This window comes from Prosopis cineraria, unplaced genomic scaffold (assembly GCF_029017545.1).
Source record: "Prosopis cineraria cultivar Desert tree isolate PC_DT_omini unplaced genomic scaffold, ASM2901754v1 PC6, whole genome shotgun sequence".
In the NCBI taxonomy this organism is placed as follows: Eukaryota; Viridiplantae; Streptophyta; class Magnoliopsida; order Fabales; family Fabaceae; genus Prosopis; species Prosopis cineraria.
In genome coordinates this window covers 12,256,215-12,282,129 of record NW_026555337.1, presented here as the reverse complement: position 1 = coordinate 12,282,129, position 25,915 = coordinate 12,256,215, and the positions used below count along the sequence as shown (strand labels likewise).

General features: G+C 32.1%; 2 protein-coding genes and 1 pseudogene across 4 annotated transcripts; 1 reads left to right on the top strand and 2 right to left on the bottom strand.

Moving 5' to 3' along the window:
* The first annotated feature begins 1,418 nt into the window (after positions 1-1,418).
* On the top strand, positions 1,419-5,909 carry LOC129312359 (protein REPRESSOR OF SILENCING 3). The gene is made up of 5 exons (XM_054954919.1): positions 1,419-1,543; positions 1,679-1,908; positions 3,247-3,468; positions 3,855-4,268; positions 4,361-5,909. The coding sequence occupies exons 2-5, from the start codon at positions 1,684-1,686 to the stop codon at positions 5,390-5,392; spliced, it is 1,893 nt and encodes a 630-aa protein (XP_054810894.1). The 5' UTR covers positions 1,419-1,543; positions 1,679-1,683; the 3' UTR covers positions 5,393-5,909.
* Positions 5,910-6,648: 739 nt separating this feature from the next.
* On the bottom strand, positions 6,649-10,755 carry LOC129314497 (uncharacterized; annotated as a pseudogene).
* Positions 10,756-20,799: 10,044 nt separating this feature from the next.
* Positions 20,800-25,017, bottom strand: LOC129312775 (uncharacterized). Of its 3 annotated transcripts, none has more exons than XM_054955485.1 (6): positions 24,929-25,017; positions 24,189-24,569; positions 23,881-24,098; positions 22,579-22,677; positions 21,976-22,049; positions 20,800-21,344 (listed from the first exon to the last, which is right to left on the bottom strand). In XM_054955485.1, exons 2-6 carry the CDS (start codon positions 24,490-24,492, stop codon positions 21,119-21,121), a joined length of 921 nt encoding a protein of 306 aa, XP_054811460.1. In that variant the 5' UTR covers positions 24,493-24,569; positions 24,929-25,017; the 3' UTR covers positions 20,800-21,118. The 3 variants fall into 3 exon arrangements, with proteins under 3 accessions (XP_054811460.1, XP_054811462.1, XP_054811459.1); XM_054955487.1 differs by having other exon boundaries at positions 24,189-24,834; positions 24,929-24,943; XM_054955484.1 differs by lacking the exon at positions 24,929-25,017 and having other exon boundaries at positions 24,189-24,898.
* Positions 25,018-25,915: the final 898 nt, after the last annotated feature.

Genomic DNA, 25,915 nt, shown 5'->3' with positions numbered 1-25,915 from the left:
TCCATGATCTCTTCGTAACTTGCAGTGTGCATTATATCAGCGATGGAAAAAAGGATGGCTTTGTACATTTCAATGTCATTCGACTCCTTCAATTCCTCGACTCAGTCAGGTTCTTCCTTGCTTTCTTGCCTCGATGTTATTTTACTTGTGGACCTTACAATTGAAACTCTCATCCTAGCATTCACATCTACTCCCTCTCTTTTCGTCTTTGTTTTTCTCTACAAAACTCTTGTCTTTACAATGTTTTCTACTCTGCTTCTAGATTTAGAAAAGGTTCAAAATTGTAAGGAAATCAAGTATTTAAAGTAGACCCATCAATCGTTTTCTTCAATTACAAGTTCAGAGCCATGAGTTGAGTAAAACCCTGGATTTGTAACGCTTCATCTCTGTCAATGGCAAGATTCTACTCGCGACACCGCTAGGTGTGGCAGAATAAGGTATATGTATTTTTCAATTTATTTGATTTATGTATTGGGATTCAATTTATTTTTCCATTTTTGATTTATTTTAATCTACTATTTTCTTTCCACAGGAGCGTTAATAAATTATAGCATAGGAGCCTTAATAGTCTACCTTGTCTATGGAATTTTTTGCTAAGTGATTTGCTGTGGTAGGCCTATGCAATGAGGAGTCTTGAAGAGAGGAGGGAAAAAAAAAAAGTGCCATCAAGAATCCAAGAAGAGATGTCAGAACAGCTACAATTTTCTCTGATGTTACATCCTGCATTGTTGCTTCATTTTACTCAAAATTGCCTTTTTACCTGTGTTTGTTTTGATCCTATTGTGTTGGTTGTATTGATGGAAACTTCTTATTCCCTTATATCAAAATTTCAAAACATTGGATGTCAAAACATATTTCTCACGACCCTCTCATGTATGCACAAGAGTCAGTCTATACAATTTTAAAGAAAAAGATTTATGTGACAATTTTTTTTGACAATAAGCTATAAAAATTAATTCAAAAGAACAAATAGAATTATGTCGAATAAATTACAAATCCAAAAAATGAATCTTAATGTTCATTAATTTATTTAACAAAATGATACTATTAATTTTGTTTACATATTCTAGACGTACATACTTCACTCAATTTTGTAATGTCAAACCTCTAAAATACATGAGATCCAATCTAGTTTTATAAATAGATGTTTTCTGTATCTTTGTTGGATTAATGCAGCCTCTTATTATTAAAAAAATCAGAAAAATATTTTAGTAGTTTGTTATCCAAATTTAATTCTTTTGAAGGATGATATGCAATTTTAAAATTTTGATCATTTGCCCAAGTATTGTTGTTTTTTTTTTTTTTTTGAGCAAAGCCCAAGTATTGTTGTTATTGGGTCTTTTTGCACAAGTTTCCCGCAAAAAAAAAATACCATCACATTAAGCCGAGCCATGTTAGCCTGCATATCTGTCAATAATCATAATCGTTTTGTTTGGAAACCCTCCCTCGCCTCCTCGAATCCATCCAAACCCTCGCTTTTGAGCTAACTTCTAGCTTTCCTCCTCATTCTTCTACCTCTTCGAGAAGAAATTTGAGTCCTACGGTAATTTTTTTTTTGGCAGATTTTACTGTTTAAATGCAGTTTCAAGCGTCTGATTCGAGTATTTTTAGTGCCTAGTGGCGAAGTGTTTCTCAGATTGTGATTCTAATGTATAAACTATGCATTTTCAATTCGTAGATATAATGGATACGGAGGAGGAGAATAGAGAAGCTGAGAAGTCTAGAGTGAGAGTATTTGTCGGAGGCTTGGGCGAAGGCGTGACTTCTGATGATCTTCGGAGGTTGTTTGGGTCTTTGGGCGGTGTCGATGGAGTAGACATAATTAGAACCAAAGGTCGAAGCTTTGCTTATGTTGACTTCATACCCTCTCCCACTGACCAAAACACTCTTTCCAAGCTTTTCAGCAGGGTAATGATTCAAAACTGTTGTAAATGCCGCAGCTTATGCTTTATCATCTGTTAAATTTTTTCACTGTTATGTATTATTATTTTCTGCATTCTCTCGCAAGGACTTAATCAAAATCTCTCTTTTTTTTTCTATTTTATATATTTTCCTGGCTGAGTGTGTGCGTCGGTGTTTTGGGTTCGTTCTCATTTGTGAATGTGCTTTTTTTATACTGAAACATGGTATAACATATCACCAGCCCTTTTTCATTTTTCCTGGGCTGGGGGCTTTTTGTTTTTTTTTGGTGGAGGGGGGATGGTTTAAAATTTTACCCTATCCTGAGTTTTCCTTGACCAAACAATGTATATGTTTTATTAGTAATATGATTTGTAATCAAGATAATTTGCATGAATGAAAGATATAAGAAAGTTTGAGGAAGTGAATTGGAATAAGAGGTTATCTTTATCAGTGTTTGAAAAAGGTGAAAGCGGTGAATAGTAAATGGGGAATACATATGAAAAAAAATAAAATCTTGCGCAATTATATGAGCATGCCTACTTTATTAGTGTTTTGTACAATGGATATAATTAACATATGATGAAGCTTTTTTTTTTTTTTTTGTGGGGAAGTTGGATAAAGTGGTGCTTGGTTAACTAATGGAGAAATGGCATTCCAGGAATGCCTTGATAATATCTGGGGCATAATGAATGATTTCAGAAAATTCATGCATTGGATGCAATTAATGCCTGTCAAGAACAAGACATATAAGTTTTTTCACTTGAAGGATTTTGGCTTCACAAAATGTTATTAAGTTCCACTTAATGTAGATCAAAGGTTAAATTTCGTTTAGGAACTAGTGAGTCCTTCATAAATTCTTGAAATTAATGTAATATCAAGAAAGTAGATCTGGAACTCAGGATAATCATTGTTGAAGTTCATAATGCATTATTGTTCGTCTGGAAGACAAGAATATTGAAATGAGCATATCATAGAGGTACTGGTAATAATAAACTAGTCTAAAAGGCCTTTTGGGCATGCAGGTATGCAATAACTTAAGTTTTGACTGTTTTTAGAATAGATATCAAAATTCACTTTTGCTGTTATAGAGTTTGATTTTTGATTTTGTTATTATAGAGTTTAATAAGATTGAATTTCGTCTTCCTTTAAATCCTATTCTGGTCATTTCTCCTTGCTGTCAGTTTTTCTATCTCTCTATTCTTTGCTTCTCAGGAAACCATTTTTCTTGTGCTTATCAGGTTTGCAATGCTTTGGGTTTGTAACATCTTTATGTGGGATGCATGTGTTTTTGTGTTGATATATTTTTGTACATGCGTGGTTATTATACATTTTCCTTGCACACAGTATAATGGATGTCTCTGGAAGGGTGGAAAGCTAAAACTGGAGAAGGCTAAAGAACATTATCTTGTACGTTTGAAACGAGAGTGGGAAGAAGATGCTAAACTTGCTATTGATGAACATGGAACTAGTCCTCATCCTGATAAAAGCATTTCCTCCACAGAAATACTTAGCAAAGAGATCTTAAAGACAAAGAAGCTGAACATTTTCTTTCCCAAATTGAGAAAGGTGAGTTAAAAATTGTAAAACTTTCCTCATCTGGACTTCATAGAGTTCTTCATTTTCATTTTGAGCGATTGACAGGAGCTGCAATATAGACAGATCTCTGTTCTTTACCTCCCATACAGGTGTTACTTTGTGTATTTATACCAACAGCCGCAGTTCTTATTGTAAATCTTAAACTGAGCACAAAACTGCATCAGTTCATACCCAATGCAGGGTCAGGTGAATGGTATGACTACATATCTTAATGGGAGGGTCATGCCTGCTAAACTGTAGCGAGTCTTCATATGATAAATGTTATGTATTGAATGTAATTTGCCAGTCATTCTAAGAATTGTCATATCCTCCTCTCTGTATATTGAATGTAATTTCACCTACTTGTGCTTCTGCAGGTGAAATCCATACCATTCACTGGAACTGGCAAGCACAAATACAGTTTCCCTAAAGTTGAAATTCCTCCTCTTCCAGTGCATTTTTGTGATTGTGAGGAACATTCTAGTCCTTCTGGCACAATAAGACCAAAGCAATTTCATAACGGGGGAGCAGAAAGTGGTGGGATGAATGATGAAGAAATTAACATAATGAATGTTGTGATGAGCAAACTATTTGAAAGGGAAAAGATGCCAAGTCCCATGCATTTTGAAAAGGAGAAGAGCTCTAATGTATCACCTGGTGGTTTGCAATCTGATGAATCTGAAGCAGATAGTGCAACAGATGATGATGGCCTCATCATTAATATTGAGACAAAGAAAAAGAAAACAGCTATAAAAGGTAGCCAGGAACTTCAAAGAATATTGAGAGATCAGGTTAGGTTTTGTCTGGATGGTACTGTTAGTATTGCTGTTGTTGCATAATCGATATAGCTCTATTTTACCTAATTTCTATCTTTGATTTTCAGGAATCAGAATTGAGTGAAGGAGCAAGAATTTTAAAGGATGAAGCAAACAATAATAAGCTTGAAGTGCCGAAAAGCAGTAATATTGCTCCTGACAAGAAGAAAAAGCCTCATCACAATTCTGAAGGGAAAAGAAATGATAATACCTCTGTGACCCCTGGAGGCAAGAAACGTGTGCATTGGGATGAGTTGAGCTCACAGGTTCACCTCACTGAATTAGAAGATAATTGTAGGGAACCAGCTGAAGTTTCTTGGTCTCAGAAATCTTCATGGAGAGAACTTCTTGGTGATGGAGGCAGCAGTTCTTTCAGTGCCTCTCATATGCTGCTAGGCTCTAATTCTATTGAAAAAAAAGGATCTGATGGTTTATGTGAACCTGAATCAGGAAAGAATAAAACTGAGCACATTGTAATGGAGGGTGGCCTGGAACCTGCCAGGGCAGAAGAAATGGAAGTACTTGCTGAAACTCGGCCTACCACACAAGATGCTGCATCCAAACAGTCAGGCAGAGGCGTTGCATGGAAGCAAAAGCAATCTTGGACACAGCTGATTGGTCAGAATACCAATTCATTCAGCATATCTCAGATTTTGCCTGGAATCTCTTCTCAGAAGCCAGTGGCGAAAGAGCCATCTGAAGACCTTGCTGGTTCTGGTGACAGCAAACATATTGATTTGGGTAAGGAATCTGACAATGAAGCTGTTGGAGGCGGGTTGAATTTGGCGAAGAGTAACCCAGAAAAGGAGCATAATATGTTGGCTAAGCATTCTTTCATTGAGCCTGTTGGAGATGGGTTGAACATGACCAGGAGTACCCCAGAAAAGAGTCAACATGTTGCTGGCAATGATACTGCTCCTGCTCCAATGACTGAGGAAAAATGTGACGGACACACGAATGAAACATCCATTACAGAGGTTAAAATGGGTGAGACATGCTCATTTATGAGGAGCGCTGCTTCGTTGAAAGAGTGGGCGAAGACTAAAGCTGCTTGGAGTGGATCACTCAAAAGGAAACGCGGGGAGAAGAACGAGCATTAAGACCTTAACAGCTGAAATCATGACTGTGGTTGGGTTATGATGAGCATGACTTGGGTTAACATTCTTTATAATCATTTTGGGCATCTAACCAAATTTTTTCCCAGCGTCATTTGAGTTGAAGAATCCGGTGACTAATATATAAAAACTACAGAGCGGCCCCCCCCCCAAAAAAAAAAAAAAAAACAAAACAAAAACGAAGCAAGAAAGAAAAAAGAAGTGCTAGTCAAACATTTCCCGCGCTTTTTCATGGGTTGACTACGGGACATTGCAGTTTGTAACATGATATACTGTAATTTTTTATTTTTTAAGGGGAGCAGGATACATTAAACTATCATGTTGATCGCTAGAAGTTGTTGACGTCAATTTCGACTTGATAGATTAAAGTCATTGGAATCTTTTGGAGACAAATGGTTAACTGATGAACAACTGTGGTTTGATTTCGTTGAACGTCATCAACACACAATTAGCGAAAAACAGTATAACTCTTTTGAGAAATGTATTGGTGATGCTTCCGTTATTGTTGAGGGTTAGGATGTTTATTTATTTATTTATTTATTTTTGGCTCCTATGGGAAGACGGATCAAATAGGGATTACAAAAGGACAGGGTATCATCGTTATACGCAAAGTTTGCTGGCATAAGTAATTGAAGTCTCAAAATTGAGGTAGGAATTCAGTCAAATTTCAAGAAGAAGAATTTCAAGAATAATGAAAGAACGAATGTCTGAACAAGAGAGCAGAGAAACAGTCTTTCGTGGATGCTGGTTGAGTTAAACAAAAGGAAGCAAAATATAAATGCAATCATTCATTGAACATTAAACATTAAAAGCTTGGTGTTAACATTTTTAAAAACTGAATAAATGATAAAGTATAACGGTGTAGTGTTCATTGAATATTAAAAGGTTGCTTGTTCAAATTTATCAGACAACTAAGCTTGTGAAATTTGACCATAGCCCATGTAAATTGTTATTTATCGAGAAAGAAAGCTAAATTGTTTCGATATACAGGTATGATTTAACATATGATCTTTTGCACAAATCTCTGCACACCCATGGTACATGTAAACTATTGTAAAGTGACAATTGCTGATATTCACCCAGACAGTTAGTGAAAATTTCTGAACCCCTAACACTTGAATTCATTGAGTTCCAAACTCATCTCCTTGAGCACATTATGTAAAAGCGCACTGAACTAAAAATGTAGCCGTAAACTGTTAACAAAGAAAATTGTTACCAAAGCAGGAACGACTCAGAATGCGGATAGCAATCATAGAACACATTCTCATTGAAATTTCTAATAAAGATATACTAGAACTGCTAGCGTTTTCATTGAAAGTATTCCTAAAATCAAATTCAGTACACATGCAAGCCGCTAGGGTGTAGTTTAGTGACGAGTGGTGAGAAATAGTAAGCTACTTTTAAAGTTCAAAACTTCGCCCCTTCATGTGACAAAGAAGTTCGGTACAAGTTCAATGACTCAAGCACCCTGCGAGCATGGATCTGTAGAGCTGTTTTTGGCTCAGGATCCAGGGTTGACCCAAACTGACTTGCCGCCCAAATCAAGGAAGCTGATTTCTCTCCAAGCAGGTGCCTTATATCTTCATGTACTGATGCCAAAGGAGCCCTATCCCTTCCATTGACATGTCCAATGAGAAGCAGCAAAAACTCCCCACATTTCAACCTGTAGAATGAAATTTCCCCATTAATGCAACTTGAGTCATGCCAAAATGGTGGAAACCAAGCATGAAAAACAGGATGCTAAAATTATTTAGGAATAAGAATATCCAAAATAGAAGCTATTTTACACTTACGGACTCCTTCCAGGGCATACATATGCAAAAATCAGATTTCAAAGCTGACTCCCAATTTACAACAATCCATATGAACTCCTTCATATATTGTGGCAAAAAAAAAAAAGATATATAAAATAATGAAACTTAAAATCAACCATTCATAGGAAGTATGCATGGGCTTGAAATTTCCGTTTACAAAAGAAATACTTATGCGGAGACATAAAAGACAAAAACATAGTACATGTAGTCATTTCTACAAAGTTGAAAAAAGCATCACATATATAATATGTGTAGGAAAGTGAATCTGATATTTTCATCCAATATTATAGAAAAAAATCAACTGGAAGGTAAGCCAATTCAGAGTAACTGGAGTTATGAATTGCAGGGGGCCCAAATATGATCAACATGTGACTATTTTGCAAGTTGGATAATGAAGATCAAAAGTGGACGCCGTTCAAATGAGTGTGAATATGAGTGAGACTAGATGGACAAAGAACCATCAGTACCTGAGATTTTCATCTGCATTTTTGTCTCTTATGAGGTCTGCAACTTCCATAATGCCATTACATTTCTCAAAATCCTAATAAATCATATGCAAAAGAGATGCAGCTTTTAGAAATGACAGAGCAAGAATGTTCTATGCAGCAAACCTCAGACAAACTCTCAGCTAAGTATCAAGATGAAAGATTCTCTGACGTTTATTGGTAAGTCTACAAGTTAAGCCAATAACTCATTCCTTTTAGCTTCTTCAAACAAAAATAAAACCTCAGAAATAAGATTACTTCTCTTTTGAGTGTTTGGCATGCAGAAATCGTATATACCAAGATTTTAGAAATCATGAATCTAAGTATGAATTTGATCTGGAAAATTGAACACGGAGATCTTGAGTTCCTATATATTTGAGCCAATCTTGTATCTTAAACTCATGATACTTAGGAATTTAGGACTTTTTCATACCAAATTCCTTAGGTAAATCTCTGCCAAACACTAGTATTCATGTGTTCTGACCTTTGAAAAGATTAGTCCACACATTCAACTGATACTAAGACAAGAGAGTCCTACCGTTTGATTGGGCGGTGAATCCACGATTATAGAGATTACAGATCCAAACAGGCACCTTGCTCAAGCACTCCCCGAGTGGATAATATATTCATCAAAACCTGCAAAGGTAAAAGCAATTTGATTCCCTCTGTCCATGCATTTAGTCACAGTGCAATGTCCAAAACCGTATGAATATGATTTACATTTGCCTGCTATATGGGATAGAGTTATTTACATGCTTCCCTTTGGGCGTCTGCTTAATAACTCAAGCACACTCCTTGTTCAAAAGAACTGGAGGGTTTTATTATATTATTCTTAATGTTTTGATTTTACATCATTTGTGCATGTATACTTTGTTAGTTCTAATATCTTTTAAAGATCAAGGAGGTTCGTGACCCCTTTCTACATTCACTGGACTTGAGCCAAACCTTTTCCAAGAGTGAAAATTTCTTAAATGGTGATAACAGAGATTATAATAAACAATTGTTAGGCTCACTTAGTTTCGAGAAACATCACCAATCAGTTACATTCTGTGGAGTTAGGAAAGCATCCTTCTACTTCCTGAAAAGTAATATTTAAAGAGTGCCAAACTTTAATTAATGAAATCATAATAAAGTCATAGGATGATTATAGGATCACAATAAATGTCAGACTCCCTATTACTAGGGCAAATCTGTTAATGCCTGCCCAAATACAAAGGAAACAAGGACATCTGGACGGAAGACAGTAACTAATTTAAGTAGGGGGTCAGATGTACGTGGAGGCTTATGCATTGTTTTTGTATCGTCAATTGTATTAGCTATGAGAGTAAGAGAGCAAAGAAAGGAAAATAAAGACAAGGATAAACCTTCAGATTGGACTGTGAAGACCTCTAGCTTCTCAAAGTACTAGAGACTTTCCTTTTTTTTTTTTCCCAACTTGTTCTGCTATAGTTGTGTCCTTTGAGCTGGGTTTTTTTTTTTCACCGCCAATCAATGAATACAGGTTGTCTGAGTTTATCATTCAATGATGGAGTTGGTGCTTGCGGCACAATTTCTCTCTTCATAACTATTAGGGTACCATCAATTTCTTTTTCAGCAAAATATGATAATTCAATCCTGCTAGGCCACACATTTATTCTCTCTAAGAACGTAATGAAGGCACTCAAACAACAGTTGAATGCTAAGTTTTGGGAATGTTATAACCAGATCTAAAGTCTCAGTAAAAAGCGCTAAGTTTTGGGAATGTTATAACCAGATCTAAAGTCTCAGTAAAAAGCGTAAAGTGATTCTCTAACTCTAAGGAGGATAGTTGCTGGTGTTCCTTGTTTCAGAAAACCGTACTCCGGGGGGAAGCAAACAACATACAAGAAGAAGAAGAAGAAGAAGAAGAAGAAGAAGAAGAAGCCTTATCCCAATAGGTGGGGCTGGATACATAGGTTTATAATGTTATTATGCTTTATCAACAACCAAGCCTATGAAACAAACAACATACGAAATATGTTAAATCTACCCATACAAAAATGCATTGGTACCTGAATTGCCTTGTGTTGATGGGCGAGAGAGGTGCTCCGGGGGTGAAGCAAACAACAACCTTCCAAGACTCGTAGTGCCAATGCAGTTTCAGCATCAGTTGATGGACTTTGTTATCTTCATTGGTTCCACACCAAATATATGATTCAAATTTGCCACCCTATCGTCGTTGTAGTCATCTCCTGTCTCTTTTAGAGAGTGTTGAAAGAGCACTGGAACCACTGTGTAGACACAACCAGCTGAAATTCAAAACCGAACAGACTAAAAAAAGAGCAATCTCCCAATCAACACAACTTATATACCTTGAAGTTCAGGGATAGATTGGGTTTGGTTAAAGAGGTCAATAGTTGCATCAGATTCGGCCACATTCAAGAGGAACTTGAGAATAAAACGAAGTCCACAGACTCGAAGAAATGAGAACTCGGCACAAGCATCTCTGAGACCTGTTCTAAAAGTAGGAGTTACCTCCCTGTCTACTCTCTGTTGGTTAAGAGAGTTCACCAGCTCCCCTACTGCCGTGGAGGCCAGTGTATCTCCATCTGACTCCGTTGACTCTCCCTCCCGTTCGTGAAATTTACCACTCCACAATGGCTTCTTCAAATGCATCCCTATTATTGTCCTTCAATGTCGTCCAATTCTTGCACTTTATCTGACTATTTGCCCCAAGAAGACTACAACTTCTTCAAGATAGTAACACATAAATCCTGGTTATCTTCGTATTCTCATGTATTCAAATTGTTTCAGTTTTTCATCATTAAAAAAAAAAAATCAAACTATTCCAACTGACAGATTGAGCAACACAGTAAAGACATTCATAATTTCTGGAAACTGATGGCTCAAAATGGGTTCACGTTACGATACATTGAATTCCTATAGATGTTTAACATGGCAATTGCCATCAATTGCAGTTCCCGTATACACCCATTGGAGATTGTTCAGAATTAGGGATTATGAAAATCACAAAAGATTCTGAAGCTCAAAAATGAAACAAGGAGAGAGAGAGAGAGAGAGAGAGAAGAAGATGATGAGAGGAATGATTCTGATTAAGGACAGGGTGTCTCCGTCGCGTCATGCAGTTTTGAGACTCCCTCAGTGCTTACATCATTTCCTGTATTTTTTAAAGAATTACGGGCCATTTTTAAGTAATTTCTACGACAGTTAATATTAATAAAAAAATGTTTATTTTTTTTATAGGAAGAATGAAAAAAAAAAAAAATCTCCTCTCCTTTCCTCGTAATTTGGGTCAGATTGCCATTGTAATCCTACCGTGACATAACATGATTAGAGTCAATAATTTAAGTTAATTAAATTTATTCACATCAAACTTAATTTACATAAAATTTATTTAAATTAAAATTAAAGTATCACATTTTTTTAAAAAGCTTATATAGTTAAATTTAACTCTAACACCTTAAAAATTATTTGGGCCGGCTCAATATCCAAAACTTTTTAAAAATATTTTTTATTTTTTTAATTAATTTTAATTTTTAAATAATTCTGTTGAGCATAAAATATTATTTTAATTTTAAAATAATAAAATTAAAAATAATAACTTATCAATTTTATACTTAAGTAGCTCTACTATTATTTTATTATATCATGTATAATTTATTTATGAATGTTTTCTTTATTTATAAATTAATATCTTAGTTGTTTAAATATTGCTCTTATTATGATCATATAAAAATATTTTATATCTTTTAATTAAATTATATTATTTTAATTATGATCAAGTTAATCTCAATTCAATTACGGTTATACTCTACTAACTTAAAATGACTGTCTCTATTTGTTCAAATTTTTTAATAGCTTTTGAATAAAATGTACTTTTCATTTTTAAAAATATAAGAAAATTAGCTCTCATTATATTATATAAAATAAATTATTTAATTATAATAAAAATACTATTTTTTTTGGAAATGTTTTTGTTTAAACTTTTTATATTATTTAACACTTACATATCAAGAATTTTTACTCTAATTTATTTTTAATTTTAAACTAACTCTGGCATAGACAATAACCAAATAATTATTTAAGAATATTGCTCTATTTTATGTTTACCTACTAATAGAATCAGAAATTCGTACATATCCATATTTTATTTTTAAAATTTTTTTTACTTTAAAATAAATTATCTTATTTTATAAAAAATTATAAAATATATTTTTTGAATACGCAAATGATATATATGACTCAGAATTTAAAAAAAAAAACTGGATATAAAATTAATATTAAAATATATTTTAAATATTATTTTGAGATTTTTTTATTGACTAAATAATAAAATATGAAAATATAAATATTTTTAAATTTTTGAAAAGTAATTATTATAATGCACCCAAATATATAGTATTTTAGTATAAAATAATATAAAATTTAAAGAATTAATTACCCTCTGTTCAAAAATGTAAGGCATTTTTTGAAGAGTTGAATGTTCAAATGTAAGACATTTTTAGTCTTTTAAGGTATAATTATTATTTTTTTAAAAAAGTGTCACTATTAATGAATAATTTTATATTTATTTTAGGGTATTTAATAGAAATAAATATAAAAAAATAGAGTTAATTTAAAAGTAGATAACTATTTTATTAAGTGTGAGATTTAGTTAAAAATATTTTATATTTTTGAATGGAGGGAGTATGTTTATATATTTTTTAAAAGATTTATATTTTATTTAAGTATTCGGGTTCGAACTTGGTCCAAATTTTCTCAAGCCCGAACATTAAAAAATTAATTATTTTTTAAGCTTAGCCATAAATTTGGCAAAGTTACCCAAATACTATAATAAAAAATAAAATTCACTCATATACTACACTTTACAAAATATTTACTCAAATATTATAAATTTAAAAATTGACATCCATCAAACTGAGTTTTGAAAATGTTCTGACGCACAACTCGACGTGTATCAAGCCAACTTGTGCGTGAGATAATTGTTTTTTTTAAAAAAAAAATAATAATATAGGGTGGCAAGACTTACACTCTATTATTCTACCTCTCCTCTCCCTAAATCACTACGTCCTCTCTCTCTCTCTCTCTCTCACTCACGTATATATTAATATTTTTTTCATTTAAATATATTATTAACTTATTCATAAATAATAAGAAATAATATAGAATATACGTTAAAAATAATTAATATAATATGACCAAATTCCTTTTGAAACTGTTAAAAATAATAATAAATAGTAAATATATAAACCATGTATTATATAAAAATTACTAAAATAAAATATTAAAACTTATTTTTAAATATTATTATTTAATAATAAGAAAATTAATTTGTAGGTCCTTCTAATTTTCATCAATTATGATTTAGGTTCCTCTGATTTATTTTATTTTAATCAATTTTTTATAATTTAATCAATTAAATATGATAATCTTTAAGGATTAAAATCCTTAATTTTTTCTAAAAAAATTATGGACTTATATATTTTTATTAATAGATTATATAATTTTAAAATTAATTATATAATTTTTATAACTCAAAATTTATATATTTAAGTTTTGTTTTTAAATAAATTTTTTATATAAAAATTATCATAAAAATTTAAACATTGGAAGTATTTATTATATAAAAATTATCAATTTTCTTTAATTTTTGGATTAAAAGTATTTATTATTATTTTTAATAGTTTCAAAAGGAATTTGATTATAATATATAATTAATATATTATATAAATTATTTTTAAGGTATATTCTATATTATTTCATATTATTTATGAATAAATTAATAATATATTTAAATGAAGAAAATGTTACTCCCTCCGTTCAAAAATGTAAGGTATTTTAATCGAATCTCACCCTTCAATAAAGTAGCTACCTACTTTCAAACTAATCCTATTTTTTTATATTTACCCTATTAAACACTCTATAATAAATATAAAGTTACTATTAATAGGAGCACTTTTAAAAAAGATAATGATTACATTTCGAAAGATTAAGAATATTTTATATTTTTTATATCTATTTTTTAAAAAAATATTTTATATATTTTAATGGAGTAAGTAATATATGTGCACGCCTGTGTATGCATGTGTGAGGGAGGGAGGGGGTGGGGAGAACGTAGTGAGTTAGGGGAGGAGAGAGAGAATAATAGGATGTTAATTTCTACTTTCTACCACTCTATGCTCATTTTAAAAAAAAAAAATTATCTCACACACAAGTTAGCTTGATACACACGAGTTGTGTCTGAATGCTTTTAAAACTCGGTTTGGTAGATGTCAATTTGTGAATTTGTAGTATTTGAGTAAATATTTTGTAAAGTGAGGTATATGAGCAAATTTTATTTTTTGTTATAGAATCTGGGTAACTTTGCCCTAAATTTTTTGAAAGAGTTTAAGCTGGTCTATTGGATTTGTTTCAAATTATGGGCTCTAGATACAGTTAATTTTTATAAATTAAAATTGTTTAAAAAATAATTTTTAATAATATAAATTAAAATTATAATTACTCTCTCTGTTCAAAAATATAAGGCATTTTTAACTGAATCTCACCTCCTAATAAAATAGTTACCTATTTTCTAATTAACCCTATTTTTTCATATTTATCCTTATTAAATATCATACAATAAATATAAATTCATTTATTAATAGGTAATTTTAAAAAAAAAGGCAATGATTATACCTCCAAGGACTAAAAATATATTATATTTTTAAACACTCAACTCTTCAAAAAATGCTTTAGATTTTCTAACGAAGAGAGTATAATTTATGTTTTAGTTTTTTAAAATTTAAATTATACTTTTTTCTATTTAAAGGTGTAGGATATTTTTTGAGAGGTTGAATATTAAAAGATATAGAGCCTTTTTAGTATTTTAATGCTTAATTATTGTTCTTTTTTCAAAAGTACTTATAATAAATAAAGTAATTTATATTTATTTTAAAATATAATACTCTATTAAATATTAAATGTAACATGTTTAATTGCTGATATAATGATTGCATGTGTTTTTTAATTCAACTGACAAAAAAAGAGATCATAAGACTTGAAAAGTAAGAGATTAAGAGTTCAAATCTTAACCTTAGTATCAATATAATGAATATATGACATGATAATAAGTAAATGATAAAACACGAGATGATAGGTGATATATTGAGTGATGAGATATGAGGTTGTAAGTAACACGTCATGTGTTCAAAGGTATCAAAATTGGAGAAATTGATGTCACAAAGGCATAGGTTGATCTCCCAAGCAGAACATACGACTTCAATTCTGCCATTAACAACCACCACTTAAGCATCGAATAATGCTAAGAAGAACGGGTTCTGGTAACTTAATGGTTCAACGATCCTTCATTCCTTTCTCTCTGACTTGATCTGCAGAAGAAGAAGCAGAAGAAGAAAGAGTGTATTTTGTGCCTTCTGAAAGTTGTCTCTGCACCATGGGCTTTAGGCCATCAAAGGAAGAAAATTAAGAGAAGCATCGTTGGTGAGCTTGCAGATCGAATAACGAAAGATATTTACTTTTTTTTTAAATTTTAAAATAGAGGTATTATAGTCATTTTACAAAAGAATTTAATGTCAAAAAAAGTCCAGAAACTTAGACAAAAATTATTATGTTTCATGAGACCTAATTGTTATTTGCATATTTCAAAAGGATTTTTATGTCATTCTCCCTTGTTTATATTTAGTGTTATTTAGTAAAATAATTTAATCAAGGTCTGATTAATTTTGAATTCTTATTAAGGACATTACTGGAAGAATCTCATTAATTACTTTCATAAAATACGTTTACCAAAAAAAACTAAAATACCTTATATTTTTAAATAAAAATTTATTGACAAATGTCATATAATTTTAAAGAGAATGAGTATATATTATTAAAAATAATTAAAATAAGAATAGAGAATAAGGGAGAAAATTAGTAAAGAGAATGTTAATGTGTATTTAAACATATAAATTAATGGATTTATTTCTGTGAAAATATTCAACTAGTTATTTCTTTCCCTTTTTTTTTTTCATCCCAATGTTTTGAAACCTTACCCTCCTTGGATATGTTTGGTTGATGAATAATCAAATAATTAATTATATAAATTAATGACTTAGATTATCCAATTTTTTGTTTTTAATTTAATGATTAAAACTTAGAATCTTTTTCTTTTAATTTACTTTATTTTATATTTTTCATTCTGTATTACGAAATATTAGTCTTGGAACATGATTCATAAGAGTCTCAAATATATCACTTTCTTTTATATTAAGACAAAATTAAAGTTAATAAAGTTACGGTAAAAAGTTGTAAAACTAAAGCGTTACAATACAATTAAAGAGAGAAAGTAAAATGATGTTAAATAATTAGGTAATTTTCAACGATTAGATTAATTTCAAAAAAGCATGCAATATTCAAATGTCTTTGCTTGATGGTAATTTAGTTCGTTGAATTTTGCAATAAAATTCAGTGTGTCTACATCATACATGCCCGCAGGTGGCTAGTTCCTTATTTTTTGGGTTTTTCCTTTTGTCAATAAAAAATTTATATATATATATATATATATATAAAGAAATTAACCGGTGGACGCCCAACTTGGGACGAAAATGCATTCATACCATTTTACCCTTAGGCATTGAAAAAAAAAAATTCTACTATTATTTTTTTTAAAAACAATCAGTTTAACATTTACAATTCACGCATACACTAATACATATTTGAACTTTTTTAAAGAGATGGTGTTGTCACTAAAATAACTTACCATTAATAATTGATTATTCTGCAGCCAAATGCTCTTGATTTTTCAATTTTTTAGTAATATAATTATAATAAATATGCCCTTTTTTCACTATTATTAATAACTGTGAAAATACATTGTAAATTTTTAATACAAGGGCAGTAAAAAAAATATTTAGAAAATGGTTAATCTTAATATTTACTAAGTAGAATATTTACCTTTTTGTATTTATTTACATCTTGACTTAACGTTGTTTAAGTCAATTGGATGACTCCCTTTATAAAATATATATCTCCCTTCCCTTATATAGTGATTGAAAGTAATGTGTCATTGAAGTAAAGATAAATAATATTTAATAGTGATTTGACTTAATATAGTTATTTTATCAAATCAAATATTACATCTTAATGTTTGTTTCTTGCCAAAAAAAAATTAACATAAAAAATTAGAGTTGACGCAAATAGACCATTGAAAGGATATAGATAGAAAGTAGACTCATGCTCCGTTTTGAACTATTTATAGGCAAATTAATTCTTGAGCCAGTCCCTAATTAAATTCTATCTTTATTTGTCCCGCATTTTAAAATTCATTTAATCTAAGGGAAAAATGGTGAAAAAAACCTTGAAAGCAAAATTAGTCCTAATGACCAAATGCAATTCAAGAACTAAATGTAATATTTTATTCATTAAAAAATATGCACAGATGACCAAAATACCCTCTTTTTAAAACAATGAAATTGAAAAAAAAAAAAACAAAGGCTACTTGTTCAACACATGCACCCATAACCAAAAGCCTTACACCCTGAGCCAAAAGTCTTACACTCTACTCAAAAATCTTGCACCCAACCCAGAAGCCTTACACCCCAATGCAGAGGCCTTGCACCCCAAAGGCTAGAGGTGCAAGCCTTCTGGCTTATGTGCAAGCCTTTTAGGTTGTGGTGCAAGCCTTCTGGGTTGGATGCAAGACCTCTGAGTTGGGGTGCAAGACTTCTGGCTAAGTTGTAAGGTGTTTGGGTTGAGGTGCATGGCTTTTGACATGAGTGCAAAGCTTCTGGTTAGGAGTACAAGGCTTTTAGCTGGGATTCAAGATTTTTGGGTTAGGGTGCGAGGCTTCTTGATTGGGGCGCAAGACTTCTGGGTTGGGATGCAAGGCTTTTGATTGAGGGTACAAGACTTCTAGTTTGAGTGCAAGGCTTCTGATTGAGGGTGCAAGGCTTCAAACTCAAAGTGTATGTGTTGAACAAATAACCTTTTTTTTTCGATTTCATTCTTTTAAAGAGAGGGTATTTTGGTCATTTGAATATATTTTTTAATAAATAAAATATTGCTTTTGGTCCTTGAATTTCATTTGGTCCTTCTGATTAATTTTGCTTTTAACAAGGTCCTTTTCATCAAATTTCCCTTAATCTAATCCCCCTACATTTAATAACTTTATTAATGAATCTAGGGAGATAATAAAGCCACCTCGCAAAGAATAAAAAAAAAATCACATTATATTTCCCACATTTATACATTCAAGGAGAGAGTAAAAAAAAAAAATGTTTGGTCATGCACAGTATATCCCTTCTCCATGTCTCCCCCCTAAAAACTTCAGATACACTTTTGTTTATATAAGAGATGCATATTGGGGAGGAAAACTCTACCTCCATGCTGCATTTGTTAGCACCATGTGTCAAATCCCACTTTTAACAATTTTTCTATGCAACTAGAAGCAACATAGTTCAAGCGAAGTGAAAATTGAAACCCATACATTAAAATTTTTAAATTAATAATCAGGTTACTATTCAATGAGAAATCTAGAATTTTTACTGAATTTTGAAAAATCTTAACTAAATATAGACAAATCACATGAGGATAGTATAAAATTCTCTTGAAATCTCTTGAAGTCTTATATGATAAAAATACATTTTAAACCTTCTTGCGTTTAAAATAGCATAGTTTATTTATTTTTCTCTAACTTCTCTGTTTTAGTGACAGAATCTATGCCATAACTTAAAAAATTATACAATGCAACAATAACATTGCCCAGAATAGAGCCTAATCTAGATAGTCTTGAATATGCGTCATGTAATTATTGTCTCAAGAATATTTTATGACACCATATTGGCCATCATGCATTTTAACACATCAATTAAGCATGTCAAGGTCACATCAATAATTTACATAGCTCATGAAATTACTTATATATTTTTCATTTTCTATAAAAGTAATGCTATATGAAATTCATCCTCCCTTCCACCTAGTTTTGCTTCTTGCTTTAGATCTTCCTTTGGTGGCTTATAACCTAGTCCTTTGGTTAGTCATTAAGATGAGATTCAAAAGAATCTTAGTAGTGAACAATATCATTCAAGCATACAAGGCAAAACCTTCATACTTCACATACATTTGTATTACATGACTTCATAACTAATATATTAACATGTTACATGCTCCATGTTTCATACATCATACATGGACCATGAAACACTTAAAAACAAAGCTTCAAACATTTATTCATGATTCATATAATATTAAAAAAACAAAGCATATATATTATCATACAAGTATAAATATCAAGTATGTAATGAAGGGTAAGTTTATTACCTTTCATTTTACCATTACTTCTTTGATTTTCCTACTTCCATAACTTGATCCGCCATAACCAAACCTCCAATTCCTTTTCGATGACACTCATTGGCCGTGAATATTTGCCTATAGGATATTAATTATAATTGTTAGAGTCAATAATCACATTATTAATACATGACAACTTCTCTCTATTTAAGTCTTACTTTCTTTATATTATTTTTCACTTTATTTTCTTTGACATAAAATTCTTGTATTATCATTTTCCCACTCAATTTTTCATGTGAAATTCATTTTTGAACTCAAATATAACAAATTCCATCTCCTTCCCCTTGAACCAACATTGGCCAGAATTATGGGTATTTAAGACCCTATATGCTGCATTCAAATTGCAAGGAAGCAAAAGCAATCTTGGACTCAGTTGCTTGATCAGAATACCAATTCATTCAGCATATCTCAGATTTTCCAGGAATTTTTTCTCAGAAGCCAGTGGCGAAGGAGCCCGCTGAGGACCTTGCTGGTTCTGGTGACAGCAACCACATTGATTTAGCTAAAGGAATCCAACCATGAATCTGTTGGTTGAACATGAACCGGAGTACCTCAGAAAAGAGTCAACATGTTGCTGGCAATGATATCTCTCGTGCTCCAATAGCTAAGGAAAAATGTGACAGACGCACAAATGAAACATCCACTACAGATGTTAAAATAGGTGAGACATGCTCGTTTATAAGGAGTGCTGCTTCTTTGAAAGAGTGGGCTAAAACTAAAGCTGCTCTGAGTGGATCACTCAAAAGGAAACGTGGGGAGAAGAAAGAGCATTAAGTTCTTTACGGCTGACATCATGACTGTGGTTGGGTTAAGATGAAGATGAAGTGCAAGAGTTGGGGGTAACATTCTTTATAATCATTGTTACCTTCTTGGATCTGACCAAATTTTTTGCATGCATCATCTTTTAGTTGAAGAATCCTATAACAAATATATAAAAACCAGAGTTCCCCTCCCCCCACCCCTTCCTACAATTTGCATGGTTGACTCCTGGACATTGCTGTTTGTATCATATTATGCTATTAACTTCATTAAATTGTCATGTTAATCGCTAGAAGTAATTGAAATCAAATTAATTTTTTACAGTTTGTTGACATCAATTTCGACTTGATAAATTGTGTCATCGGAATCTGTTGGAGACTAAAATGGGGATCATGAACTTTGATTTGATTTAGTTGAACGTCATCAAGACCAAATTGTTATAAAATAATTGATTTCATCTGAGGAGAAATATATAATAGTGATGTTTCATGTATAGTTGGGAGTTCAAAGTTTTTTTCCCCCTATGGGAATACGGATTAAATAGGGGTTACAAAAGGATAGGGTATCATCTTGATAAAGACTTGCTGGCATAATTGAAGTCTCAAAACTGAGGTAGGAATTCATAGTCAAAAATCTCAAGAATGGTAATAATTTCAAGAATAATGAGAACGAATATCTGAACAAGAGATGCAGAAAAGTAGTCTTTTGTGGCTTCTGGATGAGTCACTTGAGTTCAACATCTGGAAGCAAAATACAAGTGCTATCATTCGTTGAACATTAAAAGGTTGCTTCGAATTTATCAGAAAACTAAGCTTGCGAAATTTGACCATAGTCCTCTCGTAAATTGTCATTTTCCGAGAAATAAAGCTAAATTGTTTCGATGTACAGATATGATTTAACATATGATCTTTTACGCAAATCACTGCACACCCATGGTACCTGTAAATCAATGACACTTGCTGATATTCACCATGACAGTAAAGATTTTCCTGGGAAAGTGAAAATTTATGAACCCTTAACACATGAATTCATTTTGAATCATAAATTTATCTCCTTGAGCACATTATGCAAAAGCGCATTGAACGACAAATGTAGACGAAAAATGTTAACAAAGAACACAGTTGCTAAGAAAGCAACGACTCAGAATGCGAATAGCAATCACAGACCACATTCTCATCCAATTTTATAATAAATATAAACTAGAATTGCTAGCGTTTTCATTGACAGGATTCCTAAAATCAAATTCAGTACACATGCATGCCACCAGGGTGTAGTTTAGTGGCGAAGGGTGAGAAGTTAGCTACTTTTTAACTTCAAAACTTTGCTCCTTCATGTGACCAAGAACTTCAGTACAAGTTCAATGACTCAAGCACCCTGCGAGCTTGGATCTGTAGAGCTGTTAATCTCTGCTCAGGATCCAGGGTTGACCCAAACTGACTTGCTGCCCAAATCAAGGAAGCTGATTTCTCCCCAAGCAGATGCCTTATATCTTCATGTACTGATGCCAAAGGAGCCCCATCCCTTCCATTGACGTGTCCAATGAGAAGCAACAAAAACTCCCCACATTTCAACCTGAGGAATGAAATTTTCTCATTAATGCAACTCGAGTCATGCAAAAATGGTTGAAACACAGCATGAAAAACAGGGTGGAAAAATTATTTAGGAATAATAATATCCAAAATAAAACTATTTTACACTTATGGTCTCCTTCCAGGGAATAAGCATGCAAAAACCAGATTTCAAAACTGAATAAACAGCAATCCATAAGAACTCCTTATATAAAGTGCCCAAAAAAAAAAAAAGATATATAAAATAATGAATTTTTAAAATCAACTATTCATAGGAAGTGTGCATGGGTTTGAAATTCTCGTTTACAAAAGAAATACCCCTAGCATTACGCTGAGCCATAAAAGACAAAACATAGTATATGCGGTCATTTACATAAAGTTGAAAAAAGCATCACATATATAATATGATTTGGAAAGTAAATATGATATTTTCATCCAATATTATATAAACAATAAAATGGAAGGAAAGCTAATTCAGAGTAACTGGAGTTATGAATTGCAATCTCCAAAGCAAGGGGCCCAAATATGATCAACATGTGACTATTTGTCATGTTGCACAGTGAAGATCCACAGCAGACACCGTTCAAACAAGTGTGAATATGAGTGAGACTAGATGGACAAAGAACAAGCAGTACCTGAGATTTTCATCTGCCTGTTTGTCTCTTATGAGGTCTGCAACTTCCATAATGCCATTAGATTTCTCAAAATCCTAATAAATCATAAGCAAACGAGATGCAGCTTTTAGAAGCCATAAATCATTAGAAAAAGAGATGCAGATTTTAGAAATGACAGAACAAGAATGTTCTATGCAGCAAACCTCAGACAAACTCTCAGCTAAGTATCAAGACGTAAGATCATCTGACCTTTATTGGTAAGCCTTGAAGTTAAGCCAATACACTCATTTCTTTTAGCTTCTTCAAACAAAAATAAAAACTCAAAAATAAGATTACTTTTCTTTTGAGTGTTTGACATGCCGCGTGCAGAAATCCTATATACCAAGATTTTAGAAATTATGAATCCAAGTATGAATTTGATCTGGAAAATTGAAACACAGGGATCTAGAATTCCTATATATTTGAGCCAATCTTGTATCTTAAACTCATGATACTAAGGAATTTAGGACTTTTTCGTACCAAATTCCTTAGGTAAACCTCTGCCAAACACTAGTATTCATGTGTTCTGACCTATGAAAAGATTAGTCCACACATTCAACTGATACACAGACAAGAGAGTTCTACCATTTGATTGGGCGGTGAATCCACCATTATAGAGATTAGAGCGTCCAAACATGCACTTTGCTCAAGTACTCCCCGAGTGGATAATATATTCATCAAAACCTGCAAGGTAAGAAACAATTTGATTCCCTCTGTCCATGCATTTAGTCACAGTGCAACGTCCAAAACTGTATGAACATGATATGGGATAAAGTTATTTGCATGCTTCCCTTTGGGTTTTTGCTCAATAACTCAAGCAGACTCATTGTTCAAAAGAATTGGAGGTTTTATTATATTATTCTTAATGTTTTGATTTTACATCATTTGTGCATGCATGCTTCATTAGTTCTAATATATTTTAAAGACCAAGGCAGTTCGTGACCCCTATCTTCATTTAGTGGACTTGAGCCAAACCTTATCAAGAGTTAAAATTACATTAATGGTGTTAAAAAAGATTAGAATAAACAATTGCTAGGCTCACTTGGTTTCAAGGAACATCATCAATCAGTTACAATCTTTTAAGTTAGGACAGCATCCTTCTACTTTCTGAAAAGCAATATTTAAAGAGTGCCAAACTTTAATTAATGAAATCTTAATAAGGTCATAGGATAATCATAGGATCAAAATAAATGACAGACCCCCTATTACTAGGGCATGCATCTGTAAATGTATACCCAAGCACAAAGGAAACAAGGACATCTAGAAGGAAGACAGTTTAACGAATTTAAGGAAAGGGTCAGATGCACGTGAAGGCTAATACATTGTTTTTGTGTCATCAATTGCAATCTGTTAGTCAGAAGAGTAAGAGAGCAAAGAAAGGAAAATAAAGACAAGGATAAATCGTCAGTTTGGATTTTGAAGACCTCTAGCTTCTCAAAGTACAAGAGACTTTCCTTTTTTTTTTTTTTCAACTTTTTCTGCTACAGCTGTGTCCTTTGAGCTGGATTTTTTTCCCAATCAATGATTACAGGATTGGCTGAGTTTATCATTCAATGATGGAGTTGGTGGATGTGTTATTAATTTCTCTCTTCATAACTATATGGGCACCATCAATTTCTTTTGCAACAAAATATGATTATTCAATCCTGCTAGGCCACACCTTTGTTCTCTCTAAGAACGTAATGAAGGCACTCAAAGAACAGTTGAATGCTAAGTTTTGGGGACGTCATAACAAGATCTAAATTCTCGGTAAAAGCATAAAGCGATTGTCTAACTCTAAGGAGGATAGTGATTGGTGTCCCATGTTTAAGAGAAAGGTACTCCGGGGGTGAAGCAAATAACATTCAAAATATGTTAAAGCTACCACATACAAAAATGCATTGGTACCTGAATTGCCTTGTGTTGATGGGCGAGAGAGTTGCTCCGGGGGTGAAGCAAACAACAACCTTCCAAGACTCGTAGCGCCAATGCAACTTCAGCATCCGTTGATGGACTTGTTATCTTCATTGGTTCCACACCAAATATATGATTCAAATTGGCCACCCTATCGTCGTTGTAGTCATCTCCAGACTCTTTTAGAGAGTGTTGAAAGAGTACTGGAACCACTGTATAGTAAAAACCAGCTGAAATTCAAAACCAAACAGACTAAAAAAATAAAAAAGCGATCTCCCAATAACACAACACAACTTACATACCTTGAAGTTCGGGGATAGATTGGGTTTGATTAAAGAGGTCAATAGTTGCATCAGATTCAGCCACATTCCGGAGGAACTTGAGAATAGAACGAAGTCCACGGACTCGAAGAAATGAGAACTCAGCACAAGCATCTCGGAGACCTGTTCTAAGAGCAAGAGTTACCTCCCTGTATACTCTCTGTTGGTTAAGAGAGTTCACGAGCTCCCCCACTGCCGTAGAGGCCGGTGTATCTCCATCAGACTCTTTTGATTCTCCTTTCCCTTCTTGAAATTTTTCACTCCACAATGGCCTCTTCAAATACATCCCTATTATTGCCCTTCAATTTCGTTCAATTCTTCCACTTTATCTGACTATTTGCACCAAGAAGACTACAACAATTTCTTCAAGCCAGTAACAAATGAATCCTGGTTATCTTCGTATTCTCATGTATTCAAATTGCTCCAATTTTTCATAAAATAAAAACCAAATCATTCCAACTGACAGATTGAGCAGCACAGTAAAGACATTCATAATTTCTGGAAACTGATGGGCTCAAAATGTGCTCACGCTATGATGGATTGTATTCCAATAGAAGCTTAACATGGCAAATGCCATCAATTGCAGTTCCCATATATACACATTGGAGAATGTTCAAAATTAGGGATTCTGAAAATCGCAAAAGATTCCGAAGCTCAAAAATGAAACCGGGGGGGGGGGGGGGAGATCCGAGAAGAAGATGAGAGGAAGGATTCTGATTCACCTGTAGATGTGCGAAGGACAGTGTCTCCTTCGTCGCGTTATGCAGCTTTGCGTCTGCCCCAGCGCTACATTATTTCCTGTTTGTTTTTTAAGAACTAGCGCATTTCGAGCCATTTTTAAGTAATTTCTGCAACAGTTAATATTATTAAAAATACTTATTTTTTTATATTTAGTGTTATTTAATAAAATAATTTAATCATAAATAAATATAAATATCTGATTAATTTTAAATACTTATTAAGGACATTGCTGGAAGAATCTCATTAATTACTTGTATCTTTTTTTTTTGGCCAAAAACTAAAATACAGTACCTTATATTTTTAAATAACATTTATTAACAAATGTCATATAATTCCAAAGAGAATGAGCATATATTATCAAAAATAATTAATAAAATATGAATAGAGAATAAGGGAGAAAATAAGTAAAGAGAATGTTAATGTGTGTTTAAACAAATAATTAATGAATTTATTTCAATGAAAATGTTCGACTAGTTATTTCTTTCCTCTTTTTTTGTAAAAAATAATAATAAAATCTTTCCTAATTATATAAATAATAATTTAATTTTTTAAAATTTCATAATTATATTGAAATTCTTAAGAACCTCTTTGTCAATAAATTTTAAATTAAAAAGATTATTTTACCTTTACTAAAAATAACAAGTTCAAATCACAACTTTAGTTTAAAAAATCACAATTTTTATTTTGTAAATCGCAAAAATTAAATAAGAAATTACAATTTATCAACTGTAATTTATATTATTAAAAAATAAATTCTAATCATAACTTTTATTTAAGGAATAATAACTTTTTTTTTTGTAAATTGCAAGAATTGAATAAAAAATCACAATTTGTCAATTGTAATTTCTATTAAAAAAAAAAGTTCTCAAAATAACAAACCACATTCATAACTTTTATTTAAATAATCATAACTTTTATTCACAGAATCATAAAAATTGAACAAGAAATCGCAACTTATTAATAAAGGT